This window comes from Bos grunniens, chromosome 17, assembly GCF_055505025.1.
Source record: "Bos grunniens cultivar Pamir isolate PY7600 chromosome 17, Bosgru_T2T1.0, whole genome shotgun sequence".
NCBI classification, from domain to species: Eukaryota; Metazoa; Chordata; class Mammalia; order Artiodactyla; family Bovidae; genus Bos; species Bos grunniens.
In genome coordinates this window covers 61,749,430-61,773,419 of record NC_141181.1, presented here as the reverse complement: position 1 = coordinate 61,773,419, position 23,990 = coordinate 61,749,430, and the positions used below count along the sequence as shown (strand labels likewise).

Here is a 23,990-nt window from a genome sequence, read left to right as displayed (position 1 = left end):
AGCCTCAAAAGATGACCTCTGGGAAAATAATTTTTTACAGTATATATATATATATATATATATATATATATATATTTAGATGTAAATATAACTGAATCAGTTTGCTAAACTCCTGAAAACTAACACAATATTTTAAATCAGCTATACTTCAATTATTAAAAAAAAAGAAAACCTCTGGCCCCCTATGAAATTATTTGCTTTACAAACACTTTACAGCACTAGCCATATTTCAGGTCCTGTTCAAAGCACTTTGCAAGTATTTTAATCTTTGTATTAAGCCTGTGAGATAGGTACCACTGTTAACCCCATTTTACAGATGGAAATCGAGGCACAAAAAGGGCTGGCAGTGTGCTCAAAGACACAGACATAACCCATATCAAGCCCTCATAATCTGTCTCAAGGGGTCATGTTTTAAACTACAAGCCTCCCTTGAGAGCAGCGGAGAGGCTGGGGGCGAGGCCTGGGTTGGGCCAGAAGACTCTGAGTTTCCTTTTCCCCTGGTGTGAGTTTCGGTTTTCTCCCCTCTCCTCCCCCTGCACACAGAAGTTCCTTATTCTCCTCAGCCTCCCGCTCTGCCACCAGCTGTCATCTCAGCAGCCAGTCAGAGCCATGGGCAGCAGGGAGTCCCACCTCTATGAAAAGCCTTCTGAGAAATTGGAGGAGTTTATCCAGAACCACCTGAGGCCTTCTGAAGACGGTCAGAAAGACATCGACCAGTCAGTGGACACCATCTGTGAAGTCCTGCAGGAACCCTGCCCGTCCCTCACCGTGACAGGGGTGGCCAGAGTGAGTAGACGGCTGGGGTCAGTGCTTCTGGGACCCAAGGGGCAGAAGGACTTGGTGCTGGGCACGTGCTGTGTTCTGGGCCCTGGGTATGCAAGACATCACCTTGTCTAAACCCACACTCGAGTGACACGATGGACCAGGGTGTAGAGTTTAGGGGTACAGGTTGGGAGAGCGTGGATTCTGCTCCTTACTGCTGTGTGACCCCGGGTAGGTTGCTTAACCTCTCTGTGCCTCGGTGTCCAAATGTGTAAAATGGGAGGGCAATAATACTCAGTGCCAAGTGTTAAGAGGCTTAAACACATAATGTTCTGGCAAGGACTTGGCACAAAGCCACAGCAGTAAATCAGCTGTGGTTACCTGTGGCATTTTTATCCTCCCCATTTTACAGACGAGTAACTGAGCCTACCAGAGTTCAATAATACTATTCAAGAATGTTCTATGATTTCTTAACTCCAAGGACGTGGGAAGCCTCATCGGGTGCTCTGGCACAAACCCTAGGGTGGAGGCTGAAGATTCTGGAATTTTGAGGAAGAAATGATACTGGGAAGCTGCCAGGACCCTAGGGTGGGGAGGGGATTACGTGTGCCCAGCCCCACCCCTGTGCTCTCCAGCACCACACTCCTCTGCAGTCACGTGCTTTCTGGCCTCTGCCCTTACACACACCCACTGGCCCTAGGAGGAAAGACACCTGGACACATGATGGCTCCTGTCTTGGCCCAGATAAGGAAAATGAAGCTTGGGGAAGTTATTATTAGTTGGCATTCGACCTGGGATTTTAAGCTCAGGTAATCTATTTGGGAGGGCTTCCCTGGTGGCTCCGTGGTAAAGAATCCACACTAAGGTACAGGAAGCGTGGGTTCGATCCCTGGGTCAGGAAGATCCCCTGGAGAAGGAAATGACAGCCCACTCCAGTATTCTTGCCTGGGAAATCCCAGGGACAGAGGAGCCTGGTGGGCACCAGTGCGTGGGGTCGCAGAATTGGACACGACTGAACAACTGAACAATGGCAACAGTTTGTTTGGGAGCATGCACCCTTAACCACCGTGCAGTCCTACCTCTCAAAATTGTTAACTTTTTTCTCATTAAAAAAATATGTACAAGTGCACAGATTTGTGTACAGCTTGATGGATTGCCACAGACAACATACCAATGTGACCTATACCCAGATCAAGAAATAAAATTTTCCCAGCCTCCACCCAAGAGTCCCTGGGCCCCTTATCCACTCATTACCCTCAACCCCAGCCCACCACTCTCCTGACTTCTAACAACATAGATTAGTTTTGCCTGTTTTTAAACTTCGCATAGAGTGACCAAGCTTCCAGGTTTGTCTGCGACTGAAGGGTTTTCTGGGACATGGACGTCTCGGGGCTAAAACTGAGCAGGTTGGTCTCCCTGTCTAAAGACACCGTGCGCTGTGTGGCTGTAACGTGTGGGCTCTGTTCTCAACCCACCGGTTGACGAGGCGTGCGTTGCCGCGTGCAGCTGTTATCATTTTGTTGTTGCCATGCATCCCGCTGTGTGGGCGCACCACATTTGTCTGCTCTGCTGCTGATGGCCATCCAAGCTGCCTTCTGTTTGGGGCTTGTAGGGGAAATGCTGCTGTGGGTGCCCTGATTCAGCTATTTGGGTGGACCGATGAACACCGGCCACTCAACTCTTAGACTATGGTGACGTGTGGAACTTCTGCTCAAGTTGAGAAATACTTCTGCCTGTTGGGGTGCCCAGTGACCCCAGAGGGTTCAGACTTTCACATCTGCTTCTCTGTTGCTGGTAGGGTGGCTCCTATGGCCGGAGAACGGTCTTGAGAGGCAACTCCGATGGTATCCTTGTCGTCTTCTTTGGGGACCTTGAGCAATTCCAGGACCAGGAAAAAAGACAATATGAACTCCTCAGCAAAATCTGGGCACAGATGAAGCACTGTGAGTCCACGTGGAAACTGGCAGCCAAGATGGAGCTCCAGAACACCAATAGGAGCTCCAGGGTCACTATCCAGCTTTCCACAAAACAGCAGAGCATCACTTTCAACGTGCTGCCTGCCTTCAATGCTCTGGGTGAGCCCTCCTGGGCGTGCAGGGTGGTGGGGAGGGTTGGAGGTATGGGTCTGGAAGGGCTTGTCAAGAGAACAAAGCCAATGAAAGGGGTGGTGGGCAGCATGGGGATGGAATAAATACCACTAAAACTGAAAAGAAAGTGAAAGTGTTAATCACTCAGGTGTGTCCTACTCTTTGTGGCCCCATGGACTGTAACCTGCCAGGCTCCTCTGTCCATGGAATTCTCCAGGCAAGAATACTGGAGTGGGTTGCCATTCTCTTCTCCAAGGGAACTTCCCCAGCCAGGGATCAAACCCTCTTCTCCTGCAGTGCAGGCAGATTCTTTACTGTTTGAGCCACCAGGGAAGACTTTCAAGAGAGAAGACTTCTTCTACCTTGAGCTTACTCTGTTCTTTAGAACCTCTCCTTTAACTCCTAATTGACTTTGGAGGAAATGTTCTAGATTCTAGAACCTAGAGTAGAATTCCTCAAACTGTGATATGCACACAAATCCCCTGAGAAACCTGTTAAAATGATGGCTCTGATTCAAGAGATTGGGGTCCAGAATTCTGTATTTTCAACCAGCCTCATGGTGGTTGCTGCTCTTCTGCGGACCATAGTGAAGATGTAAACTAGAATAAACGTTGGTTAGAGGTAGAGGACGGGGAAAACATCTGAGAAAAGTTCAGCTAGAGCAGGTTTGGAGTTGCTCTCTAATCAGGTCAACATCAAGGCAAGGATCTTCCATGGGCAACTGTTTAAAAGGATCAATGGTTGGATGGAAGGATGGTTGACTGGATGGATGGATGGATGGTTGGAGGATGGATGGATGGATGGTTGACTGGATGGATGGATGGATGGATGGTTGGAGGATGGATGGATGGATGGTTGACTGGATGGATGGATGGATGGTTGGAGGATGGATGGATGGATGGTTGACTGGATAGACGGATGGATGGTTGGATGGATGGATGGATGGTTGACTGGATAGATGAATGGATGGTTGACTGGGTGGATGGATGAAAGGATGGTTGACTGGGTGGATGGATGGTTGGTTTATTGAGTGGATAAGACTTACCATAGTCACAGCTTAGTCTCAAGCATTAGGTACATATATTATCACAAACTTAATTATCAGAGTTGACATCCAACCCCTCATTAAACAAATGGAATCAGAAAGAAATGACTGTATCCAGGGTCACACCCAGTTACTGACAGAACTAGAATAAAAGCCTGAGTCTTTTAAGAGTCAGGCATGGTGCCTTCAAGGTGGACACACACACACACACACACACACACACAAAACCTGATGACTCACATTCACAGAAAGGTGACCTAGTTCAGAGGAAATAATGCAGCAGTTTGTGAGTTAGGCAACTCTGAATTCTCACCCTGATCCTACTACTAACCCACCTTTGTCTAACTGTAAGATCAAAGCTAGAAAAAGCTAACTTCCAGGGCCTTTCGGACAGTAAGGATTGAGAATACATGCCTGACTCAAAGTGTTACTGAAAGGTGTGTGGGTCCAGCTGCTCACCGTCCAAAAGTCAACAAATAGGCCAACCTGATGGAAAGGAAAATTAGCTTTATTTCAGATGCCAGTAACTTTAGGGGAGGGCAGACATCTGTCCAAAGGTCAACTCGTCCCGCTGATCGTCAGTGGAGACGAGCTTTTTTAGACCGAGGGAGGGGGCTACATGAAGAAAAAGTACAGTCAGCTCCGACAGGCATCTTCAAACTGGTCATCAGTGATCTGACCAGCATCATCTCAATTGTTTTAGATGCAGTTTATCTTCTGCAGTTTATCTTCAGTTCCAGGGTCGGTTTGTTCCCATTTTCTTTGGGGTCCAGTCTCAGAACTGCGGCAGCTCATGTCATGGGTACAGTCTGGTCATCGCGTAGCTAACTTCTTCCACCTGGAGTTTCAGTATCTATATGACAGCTCGTGGATATGGCTCAGAATGTTATCTATAATCCTTGAGAAGGAAACTCTCAGAGGTCCTCGACTAAGCTTAATGTTGAGTTAGTCATTTAGTGGAGTCTGTATCTTTGCAACCCCATAGACTGTAGCTCAATTATGTTTAATGACTATATTACTATTATTTGGTCTCCTTTGACTCTTTTCCTTTGTTTATGCATGTTCTCATCTCTCTGGTTAAACTTATCCTTTGACTGAAGTTTTCCCCAGGCAAAAAGCAGACAGAGAGCATGGTAAGGGTGGGAGGAGGCAAGGACATAGAGTCCAGCTCCATTTCAGCAGGAGGGGCTGGAGACAAGGTGAAGTGACAGTGTGACTCAGAATTCGTAGGATGTCCTATGTTCTCTCCTCTGGTTCATGGCAAACAGATGGGGAAACAGTGGAAACAGTGGCTGACTTTATTTTGGGAGGCTCCAGAATCACTGCAGATGGTGACTGAAGCCATGAAAATAAAAGATGCTTACTCCTTGGAAGGAAAGTTATGACCAACTTAGACAGCATATTAAAAAGCAGAGACATTACTTTGTCAACAAAGGTCCGTCCAGTCAAGGCTCTGGTTTTTCCAGTATCATGTACGGATGTGAGAGTTGGACTATAAAGAAAGCTGAGCGACGAAGAATTGATGCTTTTGAACTGTGGTGTTGGAGAAGACTCTTGAGAGTCCCTTGGACTGCAAGGAGATCCAACCAGTCCATCCTAAAGGAGATCAGTCCAGGGTGTTCATTGGAGGGACTGATGTTGAAGCTGAAACTCCAATACTTTGGCCACCTGATTCTGAGAGCTGACTCATTTAAAAAGACCCTGATGCTGGGAAAGATTGAAGGCAGGAGAAGGGGACGACAGAGGATGAGATGGTTGGATGCCATCACCGACACAATGGACATGGGTTTGGGTGGACTCCGGGAGTTTGGTGATGGACAGGGAGGCCTGGCGTGCTGCGGTTCATGGGGTCGCAGAGTCGGACACGACTGAGCGACTGAACTGAACGGAACTTCTCTGGGTCACAGCAGGGTGGTTGGAGATAAGGCCAGAGCGCCCTCTGCTGGCTCTCCCAGTCGTGCAAGGATGACGTAAGAACGGAAAGACCAGGTCTTCCTCACATGTAGTATCCAGGAGCTGCCACGAGATGGCGGCAGAGTTCCACATTTCAAATTTGAATCTCTCTTTTTTTTTTTTTTTTTTCCCCCTAAACCAAACAATAACTGTGACTCAGAATTCGTAGGAAATCCTGTGTTCTCTCCTCTGGTTCAGAGCACAGTGGTTGGAGATAAGGCCAGAGCGCTGTCTGTTGGGTCACTGCAGGGTGGTTGGAGATAAGGCCAGAGCGCCCTCTGCTGGCTCTCCCAGTCGTGCAAGGATGATGTGAGAACGAAAGACCAGGTCTTCCTCACATGAAGTATCCAGAAGCTTCCACGAGATGACGGCAGAGTGACACATTCCAAACTTGAATTTTTTTTTTTTTCCCCCCTAGACGAAACAATAATGGTTGCTTTCTGAGAAAAGCAGGGCTTCCCTGGGTAGCTCAGATGGTTGGTCACGACTGAGCGACTGGCATTTCATTTCATTTCATTTCTGAGAAAAGTAAACTACAGGGGAATTTTAAAATTACATTCTTTACTAAATATTAGCCTAACTACATTTTATTATCTAGCAGGACAGACCACCCCTCACCTTTTATGTAAATAACCCCATTCTCTTATACATGAAGCAGTGAGCGTGTGCTATCTAGCTGCATCCAGCCTCTTTGTGGGCTCACCGAGGCTAGGGTCCCTGAAAATCAGAAGTTCTGCTTCTCTTTCACACCAGGCTTAAGTGAGAAGTCTAGCCTCTGGAGCTATCGAGAACTCAAAAGATCCTTGGATATGGTGAAAGCCAGGCCTGGTGAGTTCTCAGTCTGCTTCACTGAACTCCAGGAGAAGTTTTTTAGCAACTATCCCAGCAAACTGAAGGATTTGATCCTCTTGGTAAAGCACTGGTTTCAAAAGGTAAATTTCAAATTGTGTGTCTATTGCTATCTATCATCTGTTTCCCTTTGACTGAGATGATTCATCTTGGGTTAAGTGTCAATACAACAACGTTAAGAATGATGGCACAGGCAGTAAAGAAGCTGCCTGCAATGCAAGAGACCCTGGAGTCAGGAAGACCCCCTGGAGGAGGAAACCCAGTCTGGTATTTTGGGTTGGAGAATCCCATGGACAGAGGAGCCTGGTGGGCTACAGTCCACAGGGTCGCAAAGAGTCGGACACGACTGAGTGACTGAACTGAACTGAACTGAACATGTTCGCACTCAAGAATACAGCTCAGGACTTTACTGGTCGTCCAGGGGTTAAGATACCACCGTTCCAATACAGGGGTTCAGGTTCGAACCCTGGTAGGGGAAGTAAGATCCCACATGCCACAAACACACACACACACACAAAGGAATATGGCTCAGTGCATTATTGGGGGAGCCTGGTGGGCTGCCGTCTATGGGGTCGCACAGTTGGACACAGCTGAAGCAACTTAGCAGCAGCAGCAGCAGCAGCAGGCAATCCTCAGATCCAAATAGGGCACACTGCCTGCACCCCAGCAGGCTGCCCACTCCCAGTCCATACTGCTCCCAAACAAACCTCTGTCCTAACATCTGTCACCGCAGATTAGTTTTGTTTGTTTTTAAACTCGATGTCAACGGAATCTTACTAAATGTACTTTAAGTTTGCCGCCTCTCGCTCAGTGTTAGGCCTGAGAGGTTTTTCCATGTTGTGGCAGGGAGTCGAGGCTCTTCATTGTTTGATACTACTCCATTGCGTTACCACACTGTACCTGGATGCGTTCCACTGCGAAGAGAATGGGTCACTCCCAAATTGGGGCTATCAGGAGTTAGGCTACAATGGATATTCCCCTACATGTCTTTTTTTTTTTGGTGACTTGAAGCAGTCAATTCCTCTTGGGTAAAAATGCAGGAGTGAAACTGCTGTGCTATAAGGTATACTATGTGTGTGTGTGTGTGTGTGTGTGTGTGTGTCACACACGCATGCATGCATACCCAGTTGCTCAGTTGTGTCTTTGCGACCCCATGGGCTGTAGCACACCTGGCTCCTCTGTCCATGGGATTTCCCAGGCAAGAATACTGGAGTGGGGTACCATTTCTTCCTCCAGGGGATCTTCCTGACTCAGGGATCAAACCCATGTCTCCTGCATCTCCTGCATTGTCTGGTGGGGTGGAATCTTTTACTGCTGCTCCACCTGGGAAGTCCATATACCTTATATATGCAATATATATTCATATATTATATATATATACATGAATGAGGAGGGCATGGCAACCCACTCCAGTATGCTTGCCTGGAGAATCCCCATGGACAGAGGAGCCTGGCAGGCTACAGTCCATGGGGTCACAAAGAGTCAGACATGACTGACGCGACTTAGCTACATATATGAATATGTATGTATATGTGTATACATATACACATGGCACATATGAATGAATTTGTGAACTATATAGATATAAATTTAACTTTAGTAAATACAGCTGAATAGCGTTCCCAAATGGTTGCACCAGTTCACACTCCCATCAGCTGTGGATGATAGTTTCAGGTGCTCCACATTCTTGCCAACACTTGCTATTGTCAGTCTATGGGATTTTAGCCACGATATCATTTCTGTCACTAGCAGGGGATGGTGACTTCCTATAGACTTCTAGTTTCTTGCTTTCAGACCCCTGGCACGGGTCCCAAGTTATCTGCCAGGCTTCTCTCCTCTCGCAGTGCCAGGAAAAGCTGATCAATTCCTCCCTGCTCCCTCCATATGCACTGGAGCTGCTTACAATCTACGCCTGGGAACAGGGGTGTGGAGCGGAGGACTTTGATATGGCTGAAGGTGTCAGGACTGTTCTGAGGCTCATTGAGAAGCAGGAGCAGCTGTGTGTCTATTGGACAGTCAACTACAACTTTGGAGATGAGACCGTCCGCAACATCCTGCTGAGCCAGCTCCAAGCCCCAAGGTACCAAGCTTCCCATTCCATCTCTCCTTCCCTCTTTATCTGCATGCCAGGCTGTGCCCCCTTAGAATGAGGGTCCATCCCCCTTTCCGCAGCCAGGGGATCTGTCAAAAGAACACGAGCTGCAGTGGTTAAGGAGGCAAAGAGAGGTCTGTCTGCAAGAGGAATGCTTCAACATTTCTCACATTCTAAACCATTGTCATCTTTTGTCCACAAAGCAAGCACTTCCCCTCATAGAAAGAGGGGCTAAGGAGACAGGTCAGCAAAAAGAGGAGACCGTTTTATTAGCTTATGAATGGAACATGTCCGTGAAGCAGAGTAAACAGGACCAGAGAGGCTAGACATCTTAGACAAAGCACTTCAGCAATTGGGAGGAACTGCAGGAGGTAAAATACAGATTCCTGGGTGCCCAGTCCAGCCCTCTCCCTTAAACTGATTTCTTCTCCCACAAGCAACCCAACTGATTATTATTTTTTAACCTAATGGAATTTATAGGCCAGTAATCTTGGATCCAACTGACCCAACCAATAATGTGAGCATGGATAACACCTGCTGGCTGCAACTAAAACACGAAGCTCAAAACTGGTTGCGTTCTCTCAGGCAGAACGAGTCACCTGGACCATCTTGGAATGTTCTGGTGAGAGAGCTTTCCAGCACAGCTGGTGTGCTGCTACAGACAGGGCCCGCCTGACACTTGGACGACAGTCTATCTGAGATTACCCTAAGTTGGTTGCCCAGAGCTGCTGTGACAGAGTACCACTCACTGGTGGCTTAAAGCAACAGAAATATATTCTGTCTCAGTTCTGGGGACTAGAAGTCCAAGATCAAGGCATCAGCAGGACTGTGCTCCCTCTGAAGGCTCCACGGGAGAGTGCTTCCATGCCTCTTCCAGCTTCTGATGGTTGCAAGAAATCCTTGGCGTGTGGCAGCGTCACCCCAGTCCCTGCCTCTGTTGTCGCGTGAGCCTCTCTTGTGTCATCACAACGTCTTCCCTGCATGCTTGTCTGTCTCTGCGTCTCTCTGCTCTTTTTTTTTTTTTTCTCTGCTCTTCTTATAAGGACCCCAATCATACAGAATAAGGGACTTACAGTAACAACCTCATCTTAACTCGATTCTTTTCACTGTTTGCTCACTGTCCGACTCTTTTTGTGACCCCATGGACTAGCCCCCCAGGCTCCTCTGTCCACAGGATTTCCTGGGCAAGAATACTGGAGTGGGTTGCCATTTCCGGCTCCAAGGGATCTTCCTCACCCAAGGATCAAGCCTGCACCTCCTGTATTAACAGGTGGATTCTTTACCACTGAACGACCAGGGGTGGCCCCTTAACTTGATTACCTCTTTTCAAAGACTCTGTTTCCAAATAAGCTCACATGAATAGGGCCTAGAGGTCGGGACTTCAATGCAGTTTTTAGGAGGACACAGTTCAATCTGTACACACACCCTTAGGGGCCTTCCCTTCCATTAAAATGATGGTAAAGTGTAAAGTTGAACAAAGAAGAATGGGGGCATCTGCAAACGAGAGTTTGCAAGAGAGTTAGTTTCTGCAAGAGAGGAAGCAGGTGAGAAGGTGGTGACAGGTGAAATGGAGCAGAGCCCAGGAGACGTGGGTGGTGGCCCCCCAGCAAATGCTGGATCAGGCCCTGAGCTCCTTTCACACACTATGGGGGTGGGGCGTGAGAGTGAGAAGTGAGGCGGGAGATGGGAACTAATGACGCGGCCAGATGCATTGACTTCCCCCTCCCCTCCCCAAAGGAGAAGCACATCGATCCACACAAGTCTGATCATATCTGCTAGGTCCCATCTTTGCAAAAGGTAGGCAGAGTCAGAGAGCAGGATGCGGACATTGAGGAGGGGTACCGCTGTTTTCCTTGCCCAGAGCAAGAAGCAAACTGCCTCTGCAGGCTGAGGCCTGAGCAAAACAGCAAAGAGAAGAGGCTCGGGTGAGGTGTCTTGAGCTGTGGTCTACAGGGCATGTGCCATCTGACGTTTTCTACTGAAGAGGAGAGAACCACACTTCTGGGCGGGTGTCAGATCCCCTTTACTCATCAGAATGTGGTTTCCTTCCAGAAGCAACCAGAGGTGCGAGGGAGTGAGCAGGTCCCACCCTCCACGACCCCATTTGATTCGAGAGCAGGGAACTGCCCCCTTCAGAATGAGCACACAGCCCCTCCGACCCCAGGACATCCCTCTCTTCAACACACTTAGAGGGAACAACATCCCCTGCTGTGAAGGGTCGAATAGTGTCCCGGAAAATTCACATCCCCCCAGATCCTCAGCGTGTGACCTTCTTTGGAAGCAGTGTCTTTGCAGGTATCATCAGTTAAGGGGTCACCCTGGATCAGCATGGGCTCTGGATCCTATGACTGGGTCATAAAGGAAGACACTCAGGGACAGACATAGAGTGGACGAGGTCACGTGACAACGGAGGCAGGGGCAGGCGTGATGCCGCCACGAGACAAGGAAGATTACAGGACTGCCAGAAGCTGGAAGATGCGAGGAAGGATTCTCCCCGGAGTCTTGAGAGAGAGCCCGGCCCTGCCCATGCTCTGATTTCAGGAGTTTAGTCTCCAGAACCGTGGTTTGTTACAGCAGCGCCTGGAAACCCAGTCCACCTGGGCACAGGGTGTCTGACAGAGGCTGACAGAACCTCGAAAAAAGGAATGAGTGTGATCATCAGGAGTCAACAATACCCACAATCAATGGGAAAATAAGGAAGGAATATGAGAAGCTATTCATAGGAGGTACTGGCAACTGGCAGACGAAGCCAGAACAGGAAGTGGAAATGAGAGAGTGATTCAGAGCCCAGGGCATCACAAACCTGTTTGGGAGGAGCCAGATCTCTCCTAGGGGGTAAGGAGGAGCAAGGAGGGGAGCTTTTGTTTCAGGCGGATCTTGGGCACTACCTGGAACTCTCAGGCATGCTCTTAGGGTATGTTGATGTGAGAACTCATGATGACAAAGGTACCAGCAGGAGGGTTGGAGAGCAGGAGGGAGGGGTTGGTGGAACAGAGAAGGCAGGGGAGGAAGGGATGGGGGGTGGTGGCTGCCAGGGGGCATCTCACAGCTGGCTCCTTCCACAGCCTGCCCCACTCTACATAACCCCAGGCCATCTGCTAGATAAGTTCGTCAAGGACTTTCTCCAGCCCAACCAGACTTTCCAAGACCAGATCAAGAAAGCTCTTAAAATCATCTGTTCATTCCTTGAAGAAAATTGCTTTCGACATTCAACTACAAAGATTCAAGTTATCCAGGTGAGCCCTGGCTTTTTTCTTTGTTCTTTGCGGGGAACTAAGTAGTCCCTGGATCTCGGCAAGAGTTGTGACCACCAGAAATGTGAGGGCAAAGGATGTGGGAGGGAAGCTGGGGAGAGCAGCGCCTGGGACCCCAGTTCTCAGCGGAGGGTGCTGAGGCACTGCTGAAGTCATTCGTGATAGGCTCTGGGGCGGGGCACGTTGTGTGTCTCGCAGGGTCTTTATTCCCACACCAGGTATCCAACCCACGGCATTGAGAGCACGGAGTTCTAACCGCTGGACCACCAGGGGGTTCCCGTTCCCGACAGACTTCCGATTCTGCGTTAGCCTCCAAGGTTGACCCAGAGGTGAAGGATCACTGCTTGGCCCTCCTTGCCCACCCTTGGCTTGTAGTGATCGCTTGTAGTGGGAAAATTTTAGATTTTTACTATTAGTTGAGGATATTTTTTCCTCACTATGGTCTCTTTTTAAAATGATTGACTTCAAGTATAGTTGCTGTACAGTATCATACAAGGTACAGTAAGGTATACATACGGTTGGGCTTCCCTGGTGGCACAGTGGTGAAGAATCCACCTGCCAATGCAAGAGATGCAAGAGGCTCGGGTTTGATCCCTGTGTCCGGGAAGATCCCCTGGAGTAGGAGATGGCACCCCACTCCAGTATTCTTGCCTGGAGAATCCCATGGAAAGAGGAGCCTGGTGGGCTATAGTCCATGGGGTCGCAAAGAGTCAGACACAACTGAGCGACTGAGCACGCACACGCAAGGTGTATGATATAGTGATTCACGATTTTGTAAGACAATGTAATTTAAATGGTGGCTCAGTGGTAAAGAATCCACCTGCAACCCAGGAGATATATTTTCGATTCCTGGGTTGGGAAGATCTCCTGGAGGAGAAGACGACAACCCACTCCAATATTCTTGCCTGGAGAATTCCACAGACAGAGGAGCCTGGCGGGCTACAGTCCATGGAGTCGCAAAGAGGCAGACAAGACTGAGCGACTGAGCGCCCTCCACTTGTAGTTATTATAAAATAGTGGCTTTATTCCCCATGGCGTACAGTATGTCGCTGTAGCTTATTTATCCCTAATAGTTTGCACCTCTTACACCCCACCTCTGTGGGCCCTGCCCCCGCCCTTCCCCGCACTGTAACCACTAGTCTGCTCTCTGTGTCCCTGAGTCTGTAAAGCTATGAAGTCTTTACCAGAAGTATTTAGGACGTTGACTTGAGAAGTAGGTAATTTAAAACTAACCTATCTGTTGTTTGTGGGTAAATTCACACATCAAAAAGTGTGAGACAAACCACCTTTGGAATCAGAGGATTCTATTGGGAAAATGAAACACTCCGCTTAGGACTCAGCCCTAATTGGAGACATAAACTTGGGACTACCCCTGGCAGCCTCATCAATTAGCCCAACAGGTGCCAGCCCACAGGGGCGAGGGGCGAGGGGCGAGGGGCTCAAGCTCCAGAAAACGCTGTATCTCAATTTGCCTTTCTTCCCTAGGGGGGGTCGACTGTGAAAGGCACGGCTCTGAAGACTGGCTCTGATGCCAGCCTCGTAGTGTTCGCAAACTCGCTGAAAAGCTACACCTCCCCGAAAAATGAGAGATACAACATCATCAAGGAAATCCATGAGCAGCTGGAAGCCTGTCGGCAGGAGAAGGATTTTGAAGTGAAGTTTGAGATTTCAAAATGGAAGCCTCCCTGGGTGCTAAGCTTCACTCTGAAATCCAAAGTCCTCAATGAAAGTGTTGACTTTGATGTGCTGCCTGCGTTTAATGCCCTAGGTAAGACTCCCGAGACTTGAGCCTCTGGAAGAGGCTTCTGGCGTGATGGAAGAAGGAAGAAGGATTCTGGTGTGATGGAGGCAGGGGCAGTGTAGAGGGAAAGTCATGCGACTTACTAATCAGCCTTGGGTCCAGTGCCCCAACAGGTGACATGATGACACCAGCATCTTACACCTGTGTGCATTTTTATTCTCATTTAAGTATCCTGATGAAGGCCAGAGAGCTTCCCTGGTGGTTCAGTGGTAAAGAATCCGCCTGCCAATGCAGGAGATGCAGGTTCGATCCCACTCCAGTACTCTTGCCTGGAGAACCCCATGGACAGAGGAGCCTGGAAGGCTGCAGTCCATGGGGTCTCAGAGTCAGACACGACTTAGTGACTCAACAACAGCAACAGCCAGAACCTGCATTGTATATTCCCAGGGTATCACTCGCTGCTGCTGCTGCTGCTAAGTCACTTCAGTCATGTCTGACTCTGTGTGACCCCATAGACAGCAGCCCATCAGGCTCCCCCGTTCCTGGGATTCTCCAGGCAAGAACACTGGAGTGGGTTGCCATTTCCTTCTCCAGTGCATGAAAGTGAAAAGTGAAAGCAAAGGCGCTCAGTCGTGTCCGACTCACAGCAACCCCAGGGACTACAGCACCAGGGTCCTCTGTCCATGGGATTTTCCAGGCAAGAGTACTGGAGTGGGGTGCCATTGTCTTCTCAGATCAAAGAATGAGGTACACAGGAATTCAGTACACATTTATAGATAAAATGCCTCAAGTACTAGGGAAGGAAATTTTTAAAATAGACTTTGGGAGAAATTCTGAGACAAAAACAGGAAATCTGGGTGTTCACTTTCAATCATAGGCAAAAATTTCCTTTAGAAATTCAATTTGTAAGTGACAGATACACAATGATGTATTAAAAGAAACCAAGGCTATGTCAGGCATTTTCCAAATCAAAATCAAGAAGACTCTGGTACTTTCCTTCTGAATGGTTCTTAGTGTTTTTAGAGAAGAAATGAGAGTATATAGATTGAGGGTCAGCTAACTTTTTCAAGCCTGGGTCTCCTGCATTGCAGGCAGGTTCCTTACCATCTGAGCCACCAGGGAAGCCCTATAAAAGATAAGAGCAAATATTTTCAGCTTTAAGGACCATAATGTATCCATCACAACTACTCAACTCTGCTTTTGTTGCTTGAAAGCAGTCATAGGCAATACATTAATAAGTGAGCATGACTGTGTTCAAATAAAGCTTTATTTATAAAAATAAGAAAGGGGCCAGGTGTCATCTGGGGGCCATAGTTTCCAAAGTTCAGGTTAGTGCTGTCCAGAAAGCCTTTCTGCAATAACAAAAATGTCCTATATTATGTTCTGTATTATGGAGAGCTTGAAATATGGCTAGTGCTACTGAGGAACTAAATTTTTCAATTTTCCTTTAATGAGTTTGAATGCAAATAGCCATCCTGGCTGATGACTACCCTATAGGACAGTGCAGATCTAGATAACACTTTAATAATGCCATCTATAGTCATATAAACCATATAATTTTTAATAACTCACTACTCCAGAGATATTAGACATCAGTAGTTTACATACACCAATAGAGTTCAAAGTAATTTCCCAGGATTAAATTACATTAACAGTGTTTTGAGATCTGTTACTGTCTAGAGAGACTATAGCATAATGTAAATTTCTCGCCCATGCTAGGTGAACTGAAGTCTGGCTCCACACCCAGCCCCAGGACCTATACTGAACTCATCCATTTGTACAAACCTTCTGATGTCTTCCTGGAGGGAGAATTTTCTGTGTGTTTCACGAAGCTACAGCGCAATTTTGTTCGCTCCCTGCCCCTGAAACTGAAGGATTTAATCCGCCTGCTGAAGCACTGGTACAAAGGGGTACGACGGCTCTTTTCCTAGAGCCACCTCATTATTGTTATTTTTAATGATCTATTTATTGTATTTTTTGAAATGCTTTTACTTATTTTTGGCTTTACCGGGTCTTGGTTGCTGCTTGGGCTTTTCTCTAGTTGCGGCACGTGGGGGCTACTCTCCAGTGCGGTGCACGGGCTTCTCATTGTGGTGGCTTCTCTTGTCGCGGAGCGCGGGCTCTCGGTGCGCAGGCTTCAGCAGTTGCAGCTCCCGGGCTTTAGAGTGCAAGCTCGGTAGTTGTGGTGTATGGGCTCAGTTGCGCCGCCACATGCGGGATCTTCCCAGAACAGGGATCAAACTTGTGTCTTCTACATTGGCAGGCAGATTCTTTACCACTGAGCCACCAGGGAAGCCCTTATTGTGTTGATTTCTGATTGCGCTGGGCGTGGGCTGCATGTGGGCTGCATTGTTGCTGCACGTGGGCTTTCTCCAGTTGCAGCGAGCAGGTGCTACTCTCGAGTTGCGGTGTGCGGGCTTCTCTTGTGCTGGAGCACAAGCTCTAGGCATGCAGGCCTCAGTAGCACTTGGGGCTCAGTTGCCCCGCTGCATGTGAGGTCTTCCCAGACCGGGGATTGAATGCGAGTCCTCTGCATTGGCAGGCAGATTCTTAGCCACCGGACCGTCCTGGTCTTTATTTTTATCAGTACTCTGTGACCACGAAACCAGTCCTTACCTGGTGCTCACACTTGCCCAAGCTGGGTGGAGACTGAACCACATGAAGGAATCTTCCCGCTCTTAACCTGAGTGTCTTTGTGGCGTTTACACCACTAACCCCATTGAGTTGGGTCAGATATAAGCCCCTCATACCCCTAAAGCTGCTACATGTGGCTTATTTTGCCTTTGCTCTGGCACCCAAATAATTCTGGAGCCGAAGGGAGGATGAAGTTGGGATGTGCAAGCCTACAAGTCATGGCTTACCTACTGATGGGTGCCCATGACACACACAGATGCTACTCTTGGAAGGCAGGTTGGAATGACAGGCGGCACCAGGGGCTGCATTTTCTATACTGGTTTACCTCCCTTCACTTCCATCAGCTCATGGGGCACTTTCTGAGCCCCACACAATAGCTGCTCTTTCGGGAGATGTTCCCTTTCTGTGTCCAGATTCCTGAAGCTGGAAAAGACCGAATCTGTGGTTTCCAGCTCTATGCCAAGCCCCGGGGAGCTCAGAGTGCTCAGGGCTCCTAGGTGACTTTGGGCAAGTCACTTCGCTTCCCCATGACTTCATCATGGTGACCTCTGCCTGCTGGGTAGGGACATTGGAGGATCAGGAATGAATGATGGAGGTGGAATGTCTGGCCACATAATTAGCAGAGCGGGGCTTTAGGAAGTGGTGAAAGTGTTAGTGGCTAAGTTGTGTCCAACTCTTTGCGGCCCCATGGACTGTAGCCCGCCAGGCTCCTTTGTCCATGGGATTCCCCAGGCAAGAATACTGGAGTGGGTTGCCATGCCCTTCTCCAGGGAATCTTCCCGACCCAAAGATGGAACTCAGGTCTCCCTCATTGCAGGCAGATTCTCTACCATCCCAGCCACTGAAATCCAGGACAAGATTGTGTTATAACTCTGGGAGGGCACATAAAGGCAAAGTTCAACAAAGAAGCCTGAGTGGCTGCCTTTGAGCTGCAGGGCGGCCCTTCTCAGGCCCCCAGCAGACCGATCCCCCCAGGGCTGTGTCTCATGACTCGGTTGTCCTGCTGTGGCCGCAGCATCCTTCGTGTGTACCTTCTTGCTACACTCATGTCACCTCCCTGCTTTAACCAGTATCGTCTGATGTTTCCACTCTCCCCTCAGTGTGAAAAAAAACTGAAGCAAAAGGGGTCTCTGCCCCCTAAGTACGCATTGGAGCTGCTCACCATCTACGCCTGGGAGAAGGGGAGCGGGGCACAGGATTTTGACATGGCTGAAGGTTTCCGGACGGTCCTGGAGTTGGTCATGCAATATCAGCATCTCTGTGTCTTCTGGACGGTCAACTACAGTTTTGATGATGAGATTCTGCGGAACTTCCTCCTGGGCCAGATCCAGAGAACCAGGTGCCCCAGACCCCTCCGTTTCTTACCCTTATTCCCTCCAACACTATTTTGGTGACCGGAATTCACCTCCCAGGGACCCTGATTCATTATTCCTCATATGAAACTGAGAAGGGAACTGTGCTGACCGTCAGAACCTCCCACGGTCTCCAGGGAGGCAGGGGAAATGTCATCCAGGAGGAACAGAGAGGGAAGGACCAGGGTACCAGGTCCTGAGTTGCTTTCATCTTTCTAGGTCAGAAGGAAAAGCAGGGATTCGTTAGCAGGTCTAAAAGGTGTGGGAGTTGGAAGAGTGTCCCTGAGAACTAATGCTATTATTCACTGCTGAAGGATCCTACAGGTTATTTATTAGATCAGGTTCCCATCTCCATCCTACAAAACGGTTATCCTCAAGAATAGGAAGGAATCTTAGTGCATCCACTCAGCGCCAGCAGCGGGGAACCAAAACAAGGGAAGCGAGAGGAAAGAAAGGAACATTGAGAAAGAATGGAGGAAGGAGGGTGAAAAAAGAGAAAAAGATACTGTGGCTTGCCAGCCATGGGTGTGACCAACTTGACAGTCTGTGCTCGGTCACTCAGTCATGTCCGACTCTTCACAACCCCATGGACTGTAGCCCACCAGGTTCCTCTGTCCATGAGATTTCTCAGGCAAGAATACTGGAGTAGGTTGCCATTTCCCTCCTCCAGGGGATCTTCCCAACCCAAGGATCAAACTTGTATCTCCTGTGTTGGCAGACAAGTTCTTTAATCACTGAGCCATCTGGGAAATAGAGTTGATTAAATAAATCATATTTCAGTTGCACCAGCATGGGGAGATGTTTATATCATGCCTTCACGTGCGTAATAACGAATAGCTTTCAAAACTTTTCTGACAAATATGATTTAATTCTAGGAAATCCTTTCGAACTGTTTCGGTACATTGGAATGACTGACATCTAAGCTAGAAAGACACATTGTTTTATCATGGAAAAGAGAATGGGCCCCTAATTCTGAGGCCACCAGTTCTGAAAAAGCATGCCTCTAATGACTCCTAACCTCTCGTTTAGGCCTGTGATCTTGGACCCAGCCGATCCTACTGGCGACGTGGGTGGAGGGCACCGTTGGTGCTGGCATCTTCTAGCGAAAGAAGCGACTGAATGGTTGTCTTCTCTCTGCTTCAAAGATAAGTCGGGATGTCCCATACAACCGTGGAACGTGCCAAAAAAAGTCATCTAAAGGAAGTGTCGTCTGGAGATTACCCTGGGATGGGCTTCCATCCAAGAGCTTCCTCTGCTCTAGGAACTTGAGATTCACTCAGCCACACATTACAGATAGCCCGAGTCAGGTGCTTAAACAATTGGGTTTTTTTGGTCCCATTTGATGAAATCCTAAGGCGGGCAATACAGGACTCACTCAACAGCTCCATCAGGCTTCCCCGGGAGCAGATTGTCTCCACCGTGACAGTTGGTATTCGGGCCTGGATAGTTCTTCACGGTGTAAGCCGTGTAAGACGTTGAGCAGCAGCCCCTGGTTCCCTACCCAGGAGATGCGTGCGCACCACGCCCGAGGGCAATAGTCAAAAACGTCTCCAGGGATTTCCCTGTTGAGAATCCGCCTTGCAGTGCAGGGCATGTGGGTTCGATCCCTGGTCAGGGAACTAAGATCCCACGTTCTGCGAGACAACTAGGCTCACACCCTCTGGAGCCCATACAACACAACTGGAGAGCCCGTGTGCCACGAAGAGAAAGACCCGTCACAGCCAAATAAGTAAATCAGTTCTTTTAAAAAGATGTTTCCAGAGATGGCCGAGTGTCACCTGGGGCACGCTCATCCCTAGCTCCTTCTGGCTCCGCCCTCTTGAGTTGTCTAGCTGAGTCTTCCTGCCACTGAGAGTAGCTGTTGCACCTCTGCATGGCGGGCTCATCATCAGGCTGGAGGGACAGAAAAGTGGAGGACACCTACCCACAGGGCGTCTTATTCGAAGCCTCATCCAGCAACGTCTTATGTTTCGTTACCTGGAACCGTTGTCATGCATTGCTTGCAGCTTAAAAGTGACTCCATAAAGGGGGGCGGTGAAGACAGCCGTGGGTGGGGTTGGGTCAGTCAACCCAGAGTGCCTGCCACACCTGTCCAAAGCTCCACCTGCTTCCAAGATACCTGCCCCAGGTACACTTGGTTCTCCCATCAGTTTCTCTGTCAGCAAGTACCCCCAGATTGTCCCTGGTTATCATCACCTCCTCAGATACACTTCCTTCTTTCTTTTTCCTGTGTCTTTTCACCAGTGGTTCTGACTGCTTGGATATGTTTTATTCCTGCACATATATTTCCTTCTTTCTTTCAAGAGAGTGCAGACACCAGGAAGTTGTGGAGCAGGGATATATTCTATGGTCAATGAGATGCACTTACTCAGAAGTCATAGATTCCTGGACTAGTAATGCTGGGAGAAACTTCTAGAGGCCATCACACAATAACTTTTTAAAGAATCAGTTCATGGTATAAAAGAGTAACACATGCCTCCCTTGACGGGCCCCATTACCTCTTCCCAAGCATCTTCAACTCCTCTTGAAATCATCACCTCCATGTCCTCTGAAACGTCTCGCCTCACCTCGCTGAAATCGCATTCCATGTGTGACCTCTGTTATTAACATATCTGCTCTCATCCAGCTTTACGTGCGCCATATTTGTGAACCCTTCTGTATTTTTCCGATTAACTCCTTCCTTCTCCTTTAAGTCTTAGAGGAGGGGTCTCTTCCCAGGATGAAACCCTTTTCCTGGCCCTCGGTTCCTGTGATTCTGTCATCTCGCTCTCAGACTCCTCCACCTCACTCACCTCTTGTCTCTTCCCGTGGGGCCCTGCCAAATCAAGATCCTAAGCCAGTAGTGAGCCGGGCTCTGCTTACAACTGCATACTCTCCACAGGCTTGGATTGTGACTGTTGAGATAGACAGATATTTAGATGGACATCAGCAGTTGTTTAAAGTAGATAGGCATGTACATGTATTATGTATGTATGAGTGTTGTCATTTCCTTCTGAGCCTACCATTTCCCCTACATCCGTGAGCTTCTTCTTGCCAAATCTAAAGGCTTTCTCCTCTGGCTTTGGCTTTCAAGACACTTGGAAGTCTAAATGTGTTAACTTCATATATCCACTTAATGTTTGAGTACTACCACATATACCAACTGTCAGATAAACAAGAATAGATCTGGTCTTTGTCGCCAGTTCCTGGCAAAGAGCTTCAGAAACCCTTGGAACTCCCTGATTTGGGCTGTCTTTTGTATTCTGAGGAGCCCCTTCCAACTCTCCCTGTGTTATGCTAACGAGGTGTGGGTCCTTAGTTTCAAAGGATGGATTGGCCATGCCTGAAATGCCAAGCATGTGATGAGTGTTGAAACGGTCAGTCCCACCCACTACCAACCTTCCAAGAGGACAGGAGGGCTGGAGATCGAAGCCAAGCAACGGCCAGTGATTTAATCAACTGTACCTTTGTAATGAAACCCTAAAGAAAACTCTGGACAACAAGGCTTCCTGGTTGGCTGGTGAGCATATGAATGTATCACAAAAATGGGGGGATGGCAGCTTCTGCGCTCATGAGCCTGCCAGCCCTCCTCCCCTATGTATCTCTTCATCTGGCTGTTCATTTGTATCTTTTATATAGAACAGTGATTGTAAAAGTAGCCCTTTCCTGAGTTCTATGAGTCATTCTATGAATTATTGAACCTGAAAGGGGGATCATGGAAATCCTTGAATTTGCAGCCAAGTCAGAGTTGTCTGAGGACCCCACTTGCAGCTGGGATGTGGAAGTTCATTTGTTCAGTCGTGTCCGACTCTTTGAGACTGCATGGACTGTAGCCTACCAGGGTCCTCTGTCCATGGGATTTTCCAGGCAAGAATACTGGAGTGGGTTGCCATTTCCTTCTTCAGGGGATCTTCGAAACCCAGGGATTGAACCCAGGTCTCCCTCATTGCGGACGCTTTACCATCTGAGCCACCAGGGAATGGAAACAATCCTGTTTGGACTTTGCCCTTTAACCTGTAGGGTCTGCACCATCTCCAGGCAGTGTCAGAACTGAATTGAATTGTTGTAGGACCCGTGGTTACTATCAGCGAGCTGATGTTGGAATGCACCCCTATTCTGGCCCAGAACAAGGTCTAAGGGAAGTGCTGTGGCCTGAGGTTGAGACATGGAAGAAGGACCAGCCAAGTTCATATCTGCTCAGTCCGCCAGTGACCAGACCCCTCTAGACACCTGAACTTGCCCTAGACCCATAGGTAGGAAACTGTGAGACATTCTTACAGGGTTTGTGATGTACTTAAAGGGACCAGAACAGATTCCTTATAGAAGAACGAAGGGCAGTTTATCACCACGCGCTAAGTGATATGTGTACAGTGGATGAAGACCAGCAAGGATGAAGTGAGCAACTCAGAGCCCTTCAGAGAGGCACAACGGGACCATTTTAGTCTTCTCAGCACTCAGTAGACATTTAAGGTTGTTAAGAGCAAAGAAAAGGAAACGTTTCAGTGATCAAGAAACATGCAGTCATCGCATGCACTCCGGTGTTCATTGCAGCACTATGTGCAGTAGCCAAGATAGGGAAGCAACCTAGATGTCCATTGCCAGATGAATGGATAAAGATGTGGTACATTATATATATATATATATATAATGGAGTATTACTCAGCCATAAAAAGGAATGAATCAATTGTAGTGAGGTGGATGAATCCAGAGCCTCTTACGCAGAATGAAGTAAGTTAGAGAAAAATATCGTGTATTAATGCATATATACAGAATCTAGAAAAATGGTATTGACGAACCTATTTGCAGGACAGGAATGGAGACACAGGTGTAGAGAACAGGCCTGTGGATTCAGCGGGGGAAGGAGAGAGCGGGACAAATGTAGCATTAACATATATAATCTACCATGTGTAAAACAGACAATAAGACGTTGCTTTATGACATAGCGAGCTCAGCTTGGTGCTCTGTGATGACCTAGAGGCGGGGATGGAAGGGGGGAAGGGAGGCTCAAGAGGGAGGGGATATATATATATATATATAAAATTACCACTGACTTGGCTTACTGTCCAGCAGAAACCAATACAACATTGTAAAGCAATTTTCCTACAATTAAAAATTTTTTTAATTAAAAAAAAAAAGAAACGTAGTCACAGATCATCATTGAAAGTACCTAGGGTACCTTCTGGAGAAGGCAATGGCACCCCACTCCAGTACTCTTGCCTGGAAAATCCCATGGACAGAGGAGCCTGGTGGGCTGCAATCCATGGGGTCGCTAAGAGTCAGGCACGACTGAGTGACTTCACTTTCACTTTTCACTTTCATGCATTGGAGAAGGAAATGGCAACCCACTCCAGTGTTCTTGCCTGGAGAATCCCAGGGACAGGGGAGCCTGGTGGGCTGCTGTCTCTGGGGTCCCACAGAGTCGGACACGATTGAAGTGACTCAGTAGCAGCAGCAGCAGCAGGGTACCTTCTCCCCCTCCTTTTTTTTTCTCAGAGAACAATGAATAAGAAATAAACCCAGCCTTTCTCGTACAAACTTTATTTTGGGATAAACAAACGGCCATGACTGATAAAGAAACAAAATTTTAAGTGGAAAATCCTGTTTGTTGAAAGTACAACCGCCCTTTTGCAACCTCTGATGAAACAGATGGTTTAAACAGAGACTGTCAGTGGATAAAACCATTAGATGACTCTCTGGAATCTGTGACTATGTTGCCTGACATGGCAAAAGAGACACTGAAGATGTGAGTGAAGATCTTGAGGTAGGGACGGGATCCAGGTGAGTCCAATTGAATCCCACGCGAGCCTTTAAAGGCAGAGAAGTGGTTCCACCTGAGGTCAGAGAGGGTCAGCTACAGAGGAGGCAGGCGAGGCGTCTGAGCTGCTCTCGGGGAATGTGAGGCCTCTGGGGGCTCACCGCCTGCCAAGAGGCAGGCACCTCCATCCTAACAGCACGTGGAACCAGGTTCACCCACAGGCGGAGCGACCCCAGCACCTCCAGGTAGGAATGCCGCCTGGCCAACACCTAGATTTCAGCCTTGTGGGGCCTAGAATGGGGGAACCAGCCAGGCCTGCTGGGCCTCTGACCACAAAACGTGAGATAACACACTTGCAAGGTTCTGAGCCGCTGGATGCGTGCTAATCTGTTCAGGCAGCAGCTGCTTCAACGGGGCAGGGGCTGGTAAGCAGCTCGGGGCCTGGGCCTGTAGGAAAATCGGCCTCCCGACTCCAGGCCCTGTTAGT

The 23,990-nt window shown here is 48.3% G+C and overlaps 2 protein-coding genes across 5 annotated transcripts in view; both read left to right on the top strand.

The window, feature by feature from the left end:
- The first annotated feature begins 448 nt into the window (after window positions 1-448).
- On the top strand, window positions 449-21,406 carry OAS2 (2'-5'-oligoadenylate synthetase 2). 4 transcript variants are annotated; one of them, XM_086348117.1, is made up of 11 exons: window positions 520-786; window positions 2,561-2,837; window positions 6,601-6,779; window positions 8,541-8,776; window positions 9,269-9,410; window positions 11,854-12,024; window positions 13,528-13,810; window positions 15,503-15,693; window positions 17,518-17,756; window positions 18,799-18,958; window positions 20,074-20,309. In XM_086348117.1, exons 1-11 carry the CDS (start codon window positions 610-612, stop codon window positions 20,161-20,163), a joined length of 2,145 nt encoding a protein of 714 aa, XP_086204243.1. In that variant the 5' UTR covers window positions 520-609; the 3' UTR covers window positions 20,164-20,309. The 4 variants fall into 4 exon arrangements, with proteins under 4 accessions (XP_086204241.1, XP_086204240.1, XP_086204243.1 ...); XM_086348115.1 differs by having other exon boundaries at window positions 449-786; window positions 18,799-21,406; XM_086348116.1 differs by lacking the exon at window positions 2,561-2,837 and having other exon boundaries at window positions 648-786; window positions 18,799-21,406.
- A 2,205-nt stretch (window positions 21,407-23,611) lies between these two features.
- The window catches only part of SLC8B1 (solute carrier family 8 member B1), a 47,957-nt gene continuing 47,578 nt past the window's right edge, over window positions 23,612-23,990 (top strand). Inside the window, exon 1 of the mRNA XM_086348110.1 lies at window positions 23,612-23,748. The gene's annotated coding sequence lies outside the window, so the exon portion shown is untranslated. The remainder of the gene's footprint in view (window positions 23,749-23,990) is intronic.

Coding starts and splice junctions, on each gene's coding strand:
- OAS2 (XM_086348117.1), top strand. CDS start 610: ATGGGCAGCAGGGAGTCCCACCTCTATGAAAAGCCTTCTGAGAAATTG. Junction 6,780..8,540: donor TAAAGCACTGGTTTCAAAAG/GTAAATTTCAAA, acceptor CTCCTCTCGCAG/TGCCAGGAAAAGCTGATCAA. Junction 8,777..9,268: donor AGCCAGCTCCAAGCCCCAAG/GTACCAAGCTTC, acceptor TGGAATTTATAG/GCCAGTAATCTTGGATCCAA.